The 11,174-nt window shown below is 42.7% G+C and overlaps 1 protein-coding gene across 2 annotated transcripts; it reads right to left on the reverse strand.

The window, feature by feature from the left end:
* Positions 1 to 1,232: 1,232 nt before the first annotated feature.
* CXCR4 (C-X-C motif chemokine receptor 4) lies at positions 1,233 to 10,167 on the reverse strand. 2 transcript variants are annotated; one of them, XM_029605396.1, is made up of 2 exons: positions 9,827 to 10,167; positions 1,233 to 3,068 (listed from the first exon to the last, which is right to left on the reverse strand). In XM_029605396.1, the coding sequence occupies exons 1-2, from the start codon at positions 9,857 to 9,859 to the stop codon at positions 2,025 to 2,027; spliced, it is 1,077 nt and encodes a 358-aa protein (XP_029461256.1). In that variant the 5' UTR covers positions 9,860 to 10,167; the 3' UTR covers positions 1,233 to 2,024. The 2 variants fall into 2 exon arrangements, with proteins under 2 accessions (XP_029461256.1, XP_029461257.1); XM_029605397.1 differs by lacking the exon at positions 9,827 to 10,167 and adding an exon at positions 9,561 to 9,633.
* Positions 10,168 to 11,174: the final 1,007 nt, after the last annotated feature.

Here is an 11,174-nt window from a genome sequence, read left to right on the forward strand (position 1 = left end):
TCCCCTTGTAAACAGATGTGAGGGAGTGGTATCCTTTGAACAGAAAGCAAACTGGGGTTATCTGTGGAAGTGTTCCCCAGTTTCAGCACTTTACATTATTTAAAAGGCCACCAGCCTCAACTGCACCATTGTTGTGTTGCTTGGAGTACTTTTAGGCATGTCCAATGCAAGGAAATACTTCCTCTGGCTACTTCCTTTCCCAAACAATATTAATAAAAAGATCTCGTTAAACGAACATTTTGCAACTGGCTATTTGTGCACTGTTCAACCTAAGCTTCACCAGCATTGTACAAACCCTCTAGTATTTTAATGCATGTAAAAACACAGGTTTTTTTAAAGAGTATTTTCTCTGAAATCTATATACTAGTTAATGAAAGCTCTTGGTCTAGGGCAAATTTTTAAAACATTTGGACTAGGACAAAGTGATTTGAAGATGGAAAAACTGAATGACTGGGACATTTAATTATCCACAAAAGCAGCTTGCCGCCAGTATACGTAAGGAAGTATTTCTTCATTGAAAGAGTAAATGCATGGAGAAACTTTTCAGAGGAGATGGAGGGGGTCAAAAATGAGGGAGAATGATTGGGATTCAGAAAGGCATGGGACAAACAGAATCCTTGAGCAGTGGGTAACAAAAGCTAAAGCGAGAGATGAAGCAGAATCAGAGGCATTACAGGGCAGACTGAATGGGCCTGGCAAGCGATATCTGCTATGAATTTCCATATTCTCTAAGAATTGATATTATTATTGTATGTCTTCTAAAGACTCCAGATTACAGGGAAAACCTACAGAAGTTGATAAAACAAGTTGACGAATGTCAGATGTGAAGGGAGAGTCAGTCAGCCAAAGATATAGATTCAGGAATTGATCTTGACTAATCAATTGCCAGCAGATTTAAAACAAAACAATAATTCAGAAGGTGGGGGTCAAAAATTAAATGACCAATGGCAGGACTTCTAGAACAGATTTTTTTTGTGATTGGTTGTTGACCTTTTGATTGTCACTCGTGAGGTAATCGATTGTTAACCAATCAGAAACAAATAAAAATATTGTGTTGCTGGTGCAGAATATACCGTGCCACAGCTTTAATGTGTGTATATATTTAACATCTTTTTTATTGAAAGCTGAAGTATTAATAAAATTAGATTTTTTTTTACACAAAATAAACAGCACATAAAAACTGTTTAATCTTGTTTTATTAAGAAATTAAACATAACAAATAAAACATTCAGTTTTTAACAAATTCTGGTATGAAAGAAAGAAAGACAACTTTGGTTATATAAATGCCATCATTTACAGCAACATTAATAAGATATAAACCAACTAGAGCTGAAAAAGGCATGAATGTCAGTTGAAAAATGTTTATAATAGATTGAACAATAAAACAATATGTCTGTTTCACTCGGGGTGGAAATATATTATAAAATGTAGGTGCCAGATGACATTTTCTTAAATTTTTTTTCTCTCTTTTGTTCTTGCTCTTTTGTTTGGCTATTTTTTAAGGGTTTTAAAAATATTTTTTGCTTGTTTTCCTTTGTTTTTAATTTTCTGCTTTTCTGAATTTTGGTCAACTGTTGCCAAATTGTAGGCACCCAAGTGACCTAGCTCCCTTGATTTTTCCATTCCTGATTTCTCAAAGAAATAAGCAGGTAACTTTCAAAAGGATTTGCACACGTACAACTGGATTTTATGTGCATAAATGGACTTTAGAAAACTGCTACATTTACACGTGCAACACCTTTGAAAATTACCTCCTTGGCTGATAGCTACAATATACACAAATATGTAAAAAGGTACTATAAATATACTTTTGTGAACAAGTTAAATGTCCACTAGCCCTGCTTAATCTAAAAACCAAACACCATACAACATGGGCACATTTATATAAATAAGTCAATTAAACTTCATTGCAACAACTAACAGGTAAGCCAACAACAAATTCTCATTGACAACAAAAACTGTACATGACCAGTGTCTTATGTTTCTTAGAACATTGTCCTTCGAGACCAGAAAGGAGGGCGATGTTAGCTGGAGTGAAAACTCGAGGATTCCGACTCTGTAGAAACCGATGAGAGCCCACCACGCTTTTTTGAAAGCATCTTGAGGCTCGATCCTCTGCTGACAGCAGTCAAAGCATTTTGGGCTGACATCTTGAACTTGGCACCAAGGAAGGCGTACAGAATCGGGTTCAGGCAGCAGTGGAAGAAAGCTAGGGCTTCTGTAATGGAGATCCACTTGTGCACGTTGGCCTCCAAGCTGCAGTTATGCTTGATCACTCTCAGAAGAATTAAAATCTCCGTGGCAAGTCCAATATAGTAAGGCAGCCAGCAGGCAAAGAAGGTGAGGATAAGGATGACTGTGGTCTTCAAAGCTTTGCGCTTTAGGTGTCCTTTGGAGCGTGATAGCTTTGAAATGATGATACAGTAACAGGTCAAGATTATGAGACCTGGAAGGATGAGACCCACTATAATATGCAGAAATCTGAACCCAATTAGCCACTTTACAGGATCCTCAGGATAGATGTGATTACAGACGTAGTTTCCTTCTTCTTCACTAACAGTGGAAAAAACGAAATCAGGTACTGTCAAAAGAACAGCTGGGAGCCACACGCCTGCATACACCATTCTTTCAACTAACAGCTTTCTTGCCCCCTGGCTGTTGGTAGCATGGACTATTGCCAGGTAACGATCTAGGCTTATGAATGCTAAAATCAGTACACTGCTGTAGAGATTGACAGTGTAAATAACATTGATTGCTTTACATAGAAAATCTTTGAAGTACCAGCCCACAGCTGCCTCCACAGACCAGAAGGGCAGGGTGAAGACAAACAGGAGATCGGCCACCGAGAGATGCAACCTGTACTTGTCTGTCATGGTCCTTGACTTTTTTTGGTAGCCCATGACTATGACAACCAATCCATTGCCGATTATTCCAATCACGAAGATAACGGAAAAGATGGTTGGTAGAAAGATGCGATTGAAGTCGGTATTTTCTTGCCTGTAGCATGGCTCGGTTAAGTCGTCAAAGTCCCCAGATCCCATGTCATCTGTACTGTTATCTAAGGAAGTCTGAAAGAAATGTAGAACAGAATGTTAAAGAGTCTTCTCTTATTTGGTTTTACAGAATTTGTCTATAGTTACTTTTTAAAGATTGCCATAACTCCTAAAATACTATGTATAATGGAGCCTTCTAGTGGAAGTGCTGAAGGCAAAAACAGCAACCAAATTTAAGAATGTGTGGGATAAATGCAGAAGATCTTTAGCCATAACACACTACCCAAGCTGAACAAGTGTCTTTGGCAAGGCTGGAAATGTTCTTGGTGCCAGGTCACCCAGGTGATTAAAATTCAGGACCTGGCAGTTGTTGGAGGAGACCTTGGTGGGACCCAGGCCTGGGATAGTTGTAGTGGCTGTCACCGACGGGACTCGGATGAGTTGTGGTAGCAGCAGCAGCAGCTAATGCCTATTACTGAGCTGAGGGAGGGGAAGGAGTGGGGTAGGCAGGAGAGTGCCTAAAGGGAGAGAGAAAGCAGCTTGAAGGGAGGTGGGATTGGGAGGACAGTGGAAGTGAGAAGAAATAGTTCCTGCAGGGAGAAGAGTGCATCGAGAGGAAAGAAAAGTAAAAAGGAACAATAAAAAGGAAAAGACCAAAAAAATAGACAAAAAGATAAAAGGCAAAACAAAAAAAAATCCCTGGTTCCTAAAAGATTTTGGCTGGGGCCTACAAGGCCAATTTTAAAAGCTTTACGTGCAACAAAGCCTGGAGGTACTTGCGTGTCTCAGGTCGGAGTAGGCCGCGCAGATTTTAAAAAGCCCGCGACTACGTGTGTATCTCCTGGTACGCACACAAATCAAAAACAAAAAAGGGACGGGTATGGGCATGGTCTGGGCGTTCCTGAATTTCACACTGAAACCAGTGCGTAAATAATTGCATGCAGAAAAGCACGCCAGGGTCCCCTACCGCGTAACTATACTTCTGGTATGGATCAGGTTTAAAATTAAAAAATCAGAGCTGGTTAGCGGGGTTTGAAGAGTCGGGCTAATAGGGTAAAAGGGAGGCTATCTAGATGGGGGGATGGGTGGGTTAGGAAGTCCTATTCTTTACTGGGGCGAACTGGGAACAAACTGGGGAAACGGGTATTAGTGTCAGCACGCGTGCCTAGCAAAATCCCCCACTTTGTTTGAAAGTTGCCATCCAAGGTCTCTAAATGTTTTTTTTCCCACCTCTCTTCTACCGCACTGCAACAGAAAAGTATTTTCGGAAGAATAGATGGGCCCTACAGTCCTGATCTCCCATCAGTTGGGATGTTTCTTAATCAGTGTGTGCAACAGTTTGAGAACTGTGGTAGGAGATTAGGAAACACTGCAGGGTGACGGCTGTCAAATGCTGCACCAGCTGGGCTGAAAAGTCGAGAACTGCTGAGATAAGGTCAGGAGCCATGAAAGGAGCCCGATCAAGCCTTATCAGAACTGGTCAAAAGCTAAGGGCCAGTCGTCAGTGTTTCCTGGGAATGGGGTGAGACTCCGCCATCCACGTTCTAACCTCTGGGCATGCTGGAGCTGTCTTGCAGGGCGGGCAGGTGAGTCTTAAGTCTCACCAAAAGAGCTGCCTTTCCCCCCCCACACTATTCAAAGCGTGAGAGTGCCACATGTCCCGCCGGTAGAACAGGGGGGTTGCAGATTCCCACGCAGCTTTGAGGGAACGTTGCCGGTAGTGCAGAGCAAATGAAACTCCTGGATGTCAGAAGAAATGTAACTCCAGGGAGGACGACTCAGGACCAATGTCAGGAAATGTTTCTTCACGGAGAGGGTGGTGGATGCCTGGAATGCCCTTCCGGAGGAGGTAGGGAAGATGAAAACAGTGAAAGAATTCAAAGGGGCATGGGATAAACACTGCGGATCCCTAAAGGCTGGAGGGTGGAAATGAGGAAAAGAATGCATGGGAGTAACTTGCTGGTGTGGCAGTTACTACCCTTTAACCAATAAGTCTTCATACTCTTGATGCTACTCCATCTTGGCTCTTTGCTTTAATGTCAGGGGGAAAAGGGGAATTGGATTTGAACAGCCAACCAACGAGGGCCCTGACCTTTACAGTCTGGGAAAACAAATAAGTATGGGGGTAACTTGCTGGTGCGGCAGTTACTACCCTTAACCAATGAGCCTGATACTTTTGATGCAACTCCAACATTGCTCTCTGCTTCAATGGCAAGGCATAACGGGGAACTGGATTCAGACAGCAACCGAGGGCCCTGACTTGTACGGGCTGGGAGATGGATATGCATGGGGGTAACCTACATGGCACAGCAGATACAACCAGAAGCTTGCTGGGCAGACTGGTTTGTATATATATATATATATATATATATATACAGTAGCAACGGAGGAAGATTATCTGTTTCACAGGTTCAGGAGGTTTGGTAACATACAGCTAAAATATTACAATCTAGTACCACCTTTTGTGACAGGAATCATATGTCCTCATAGTAGGAATCATGAGTCTATACTGGCCTTCACCTGTATAATAATTTGGAAGATGATTCCATTTACTGCTCATTCTCTGTAGTGCATGTGACTACCATGTTCACAGCCCCCCCCCCCCCCCCGTTTCCTGTGATGCTGTGGCATTTACTTCCACAGAATTTACATTCTGCCGAGGAATATAGCCCTCCCTACAGAACAGTGGGGAAACTATCACCTAAGAGCTGGGCTGCCCCACTTCCGTCCCTCCTGCTTCCGAGGCAGCTTGCCCAAGTGGCAGGTCCCAGTCCGACCAGTACTCTCCCTTCTGCTGCTGAGCTGCAGCAAGGCCTGGGCTGTCCCATGTTCCTTCCCAGGGAAGAGAATGTGGGAGGCTGGCTCAGGCCACCTCTTGCACATTTCCAGTGAGGCCCAGGAGAGAAGGAAGGAAAGATGGAAAGAGGAAGACAGAAGTAAGACACAGGATTAAAGAGCATGGGGAGAATGAGAGTCAAAAAAAAGGGAGGCAGGAAAGACATAGGGAGCTATAGGGGAGACAGAGGGAGGGGATCAAACCCAGGGGAAACAGAGGTAGGAGAGAAGCAAGGAGAAGAGAGGAGATACCTGCCGAAGGTGGTGAGTAGCGATGTGCATTCGTTTTTAACGAAATAGACAATGGCAATGAAATATAGTTTTCTTATTTACAGGCTTAGTACGCACTAACAGGACTTAGTGCACACTAAGCCCCATTAGTGTGCACTACCTAGTTTTCTAATTTCGGAGTTAGGGCGCACTAAAGTTAGTAGTGCGCACTACCAAAAACTGTTACCAATAAGTTACAAAGTGTCAATTGGGGAGTAGATCATTAGGGGGCACTCCATGAAGTTAGCATGGGGCACATTTAAAACTAATCGGAGAAAGTTCTTTTTTACTCAACGCACAATTAAACTCTGGAATTTGTTGCCAGAGGATGTGGTTAGTGCAGTTAGTATAGCTGTGTTTAAAAAAGGATTGGATAAGTTCTTGGAGGAGAAGTCCATTACCTGCTATTAAGTTCACTTAGAGAATAGCCACTGCCATTAGCAATGGTTACATGGAATAGACTTAGTTTTTGGGTACTTGCCAGGTTCTTATGGCCTGGATTGGCCACTGTTGGAAACAGGATGCTGGGCTTGATGGACCCTTGGTCTGACCCAGTATGGCATTTTCTTATGTTCTTAGGTAGAGGTATGGTTCTACATTCCCACTGGCTGTCTCCTTGAGGACTTGGAATTAGTGCGCACTAACTCCGAAACAAGGGAAACACGAAATAACTACCTCCCGAACCATTATAAAAATGAAGTATTTTGTTTATTGTCAGGTCTTCTTTTAGTTGTTATGGTGTGTCTTAATTAATTTTAATTAATTGTTTTTAGTTCATTAAATATCATTTTATGTAAAAAAAAAAAAATGAAATTTGACAGTAAACGCCCCGAAACGAAAACGACATAAAAAAAACCAGTGCACATCCCTGGCTGGTGGTGGGTTTATAGGGGAGGTAGAAAATGGAAGAAAGAACACGGAATGAAAGATAAAGAACTACAACAGAGAAACAACGAAAAAATGGAAACTGGACAAAAGAAAGAAGTTGGAGGCAAAACAGCAAAGGTTGGAAAGTTTTATCTTTTGTTTAAAAGGTTAATATTTTTTTTTAATGTAAATTTTTCATTAAAAATTGTCTTTGTTGTGCACATCAAGAAACAATGCATTCAAATGAGCTGCTGGATTTCTAACTCTTGCTGAAGGAGTTTGGGTGCTGGAGCCACACTGCTGGTGCCTTATAGTGTGCTTGTTGACCCCTGACTATGGTACAGGGCTGTGTGTATTCTCGGCTCTGGTAACATACATAATGAGAAAATAAGCAATGAAATAATTAGGCAATGCCCTCCTGTGCAGAAAATATTGGGTCAATGGCTGAAACTGGGGAACATTTTGTACCAAAACTGTTTTCTAGGATAGTTAAGAAATCGTAGAGCCCCAGCTTCATGGGTTTAACACCAAATATTTCCTATATTCTGATTATAGAATCACATCGACCGCATGCTGAAACACTTTCTTCTAGTTCCAGTGTAACAGTGCAAAAGTCAAAGCGTAATAAAGATTCTCATAAATGTAATTGATGCCTAAATCAAATTGTGCTCATCCTCAATTCCTGGACCTGGGTTATTTAGATCTTATTTCTTCCCCAGATGCAAGAGTGTGAGTTTTTTTATTTTTTAATTTGGGCTACAATTCTATATTTTGATAAGAAATATTATTGTAAATTTACAAGGATTAAGGAATTGTAGATATATGTAAAACGTCCACAAGATAAAGGATGCACAAACACTAAATAGATAAACAGATCCATGATTAAATGCTGATCCGATACTTACATTTTAACCACTCTATACTTTCTAGATACAATACAAGTTGCCTATTTGCAAAAATTTTCAACTGTAATTAACTTGTCTGCACTATTAAGTCCTATTTAGTTAGGAGGCCAAAAAGTAAAACAATTCCGATACCATCACACTTCTTGCTGGGAACAATCAGTTTAAATAATTTATTTACAGCTTTTCTGTGGCACCCTACAGGGTCCTCTTACAACAAAATTAAGGCAAATTAAGATAAAGGTCCTGTGCTTCCTGATAGTTTACCAAGGACTGAAGGGGGGGGAGGGGACGAGGAGGGAATCCGAAATTAGGATACGCTGTCCCTGGCCCAAGCAGGTAGGCTCTTGGAGAATAGGAGGAAATTTATTCCAGGGAAAAAGCTCTAGGTAAATTGCTTACTACAATTAACTATTTTAATTTTTCTTAAAGTTTCCCTCCAGGTCAAAAAAAAAAAAATCAAGAGCCAGCAAGATTTTGTTCAAGATATAAGGTTAACCCCTCCCCTCACGCCCACAACCTTCCTCCGATTTAATCTTATCTCAGAAAGAAAGACATATAAGAGAGTGGCTCCAGTTAGGCGCTTAACTTGCAGGCTCCGGAACACGTGGGCCCGTGGCTGCAGCCTTGGTGTCTGTCCCTGCCGTAGGAGCTCGCTGACATCAAACACCGCTATGGCCCCCAACCCCCCGGTAAGGTCTCTGCAATGGGGGTGGGGTGCGACTCTTATTCTTTGATGAACTCTGCCTAAGACAACAACATCACACAGCAGCCAAGAGGAGCGAGCGCTGCTGACACACATCAGGAAATAACTAATTGTGAGGCCACTAAACCGTGACAAAAAACGCAGCTCGCTGCAAAAACACAGCAAAGCCCCACGAAACCAAAATACCCTTTTTCAGTTATCCTGGGGTGGGTTTGTTTTTTTTTTTCATTTCAGTTCTGTAACTGTTCTCTGTGCAGCTGTGGCACTTCTGCTTCCTCTGGATAGGAAATCAGTGCAACCCTTTCTGACCACCGACAGCACAAGCCAAAGAAAAGGGGGGGGGGGGGGGGGGGGGGGAACACGACGGCATCTGCTCCCGACCCTTTGATTCTTGCCGGAGGAAAACAAACTGCCCCCCTTACACCGCTGTAAAAACAGGGCAGGCCCAGGTGCTCTCCGGCCCGTACCCGAGGAGAAAGGAAACAAGAAACTTTTGCAAGTCAATTAAGAATATTACTGGTGCTGCCAAATCTGTATCCGCGGTTACAATGAATCTCAAAGAAGTAGATCGCCATAATAAGCTTTTTTTTTTTCCTTCGGGATTTAAGGAAAGCACAGTACGCGTTTACTAACCACAGACTGACAGTGCAGCGATTTGATTTTCTCAGGGCTCCTGAAGGGAGTTCCCAAGACAACACGATTGAGAACCACGACCCCTGTCAAAATGACTTTTTGGATTTTTTTTTTTTTGTTGTTGTTGTTAAGACCATGCTGCGTGGGAAAAAAAAAAAAAGAACTTTTCTAAACTCTACAAATCCTGTTTGTATATTTCCAAAGAGCAGGTCTTCACGACCGATTTATAGGGTTGCACAGAACAGAATAAAGGCAACAAAAGATGCTACATTTTCACAAGTAAAAAAAAAAAAAGATAATTAGCTATTGGTCAGGCACTTGAAAGTTAAGCGGCGATCTGTAGGAATCGATAACCTGCGTCCACGTCTAATCGCGGTGCCGCCGGGAGCCATCCACAGCGCCCGATTCTGGAAAGCAGAAGCGTAAGGTGCTTCGCTTCAGTCTGGCCACAACCCCCCCTGCTCCGCCGCACACGTGGCTCAGAGTCTGATTTACAAATCGCGATCGCTGTGGCAAACTGGCAAAATTCCTAGAATCGGAAGAAAAAAAAAGTGGGGGCAGAGTCTTTTCAGTGCACCCTGGGAGAGACCCTTTCCATAGGAAACTCGAGTTGCCCTTACCGTGTTTATGTCCACCGCGTACGTGCCGTCCATCGCTTGGCAGTGCGCGATGCTTTATTGATCGCTTCCAACTGGCAGCTACAAGGAGAGAAGACTCCTCCGATTCGGTTTCGAGAGGGTGGAAATAACCTGCTGCTTGAATGCTCCCTTTCACCCCAGACCGCTGGATATTTGTCTGATGCAAAAGTTTCTCTAAATGACAGAAAATCGAACTGGAAACCCCGCCCTAGCCAAACAACGTTAAAATGTCACAGAAGCCAAGGGGGCACGCAGTCCATCTCTGTACAGGAAAGGAGTGAGTGAGTGAATGGAAGAGCTCAGGGCAGGACCCCCACCCCGAGTCCTCTCCTCTCTCTCTCTCTCTCTCTCTGCTTGAATGAACTCTTCTCACTGATTGAATTATTGTAAAGCAAAGCCGCAGAGAGTGGGGAGGGGCTGAGACTGGGCTAGGGCAGCTCAGAAATCACAATCACTTTTTTTTTTTTTTTGTATATATAGGGTGCCATAAATAAACATGAAGCATCAGAGATATTCCTTCCCTCCCCCCATACCCACAAAATCAACATCTGTAATTTACTCCTCCTCCTCCTCACCATTTCTCTAGGGCTATTAGACTACTCACAAGGTAACATGTAAACACAAGGTATAATCTGCATAATCTAAAAATGGATTGATTTAAGATTAATATCAGAGGCTGTCTTTTTTTTTTTAACCCAGCATTTTATGATCATTGAAATCCAAATGCATATTGGGATGGGAACATGAATCTGTCTCAAGGCAATACCTGGATTGGGGCTCACCTTTTTTGGGGGGTCTGCGATTGTGACGAGCTAAAAATGTGTCCCACCGTAGCGGGGCAACTTTTATTTTCTGGGAAACTTTCAGGGCAATGGTTTCTATTCTGTGAAACTGAGAGGTGGGCAAGAAATTCTGCCCAGCAGCGACCTTCTGTGACCGTGAGACAGAACTGAATCACCCCCCTTTTTTTTTGACAGCGTATCCCACTTGTTCACCCCCAAGGGCCAGGCCGTTTACACAGCAGAGAGAGTTTGCAGAATGGAAGCCATTGTGATTAAAGTAAGTGAACAAATTATTGTCTTTCTGGTTATTGTTTAGGTAAGTTCAAATAAGGTAATGGCACATGACTCCAAATGCATTGGTAAGTGAATTAAAAAAAAAAAGCAGAACTGGATCAAATCCCATGATGATAGGGAATTAGATTAGCCACACAGGAAGGGGGAGGTGCATATTTCCGCAGAGTATGTCTCAAAGCTGAATTCTAAAGAGGCATTTCAGGCTGGCTGATTCCAAACGTCCACTAGCTTCAACTGTCCGCCGAGGACAAAAT

Source organism: Rhinatrema bivittatum, chromosome 6, assembly GCF_901001135.1.
Source record: "Rhinatrema bivittatum chromosome 6, aRhiBiv1.1, whole genome shotgun sequence".
Classification (NCBI taxonomy): domain Eukaryota; kingdom Metazoa; phylum Chordata; class Amphibia; order Gymnophiona; family Rhinatrematidae; genus Rhinatrema; species Rhinatrema bivittatum.

What these genes read in the sequence shown, in the direction of transcription:
- CXCR4 (XM_029605396.1), bottom strand. Translation starts at nt 9,859, where the DNA reads ATGGACGGCACGTACGCGGTGGACATAAACACG. An exon ending in ACGCGGTGGACATAAACACG is followed by an intron (nt 3,069 to 9,826) that starts GTAAGGGCAACT and finishes CATTTCTTTCAG; the next exon opens with ACTTCCTTAGATAACAGTAC.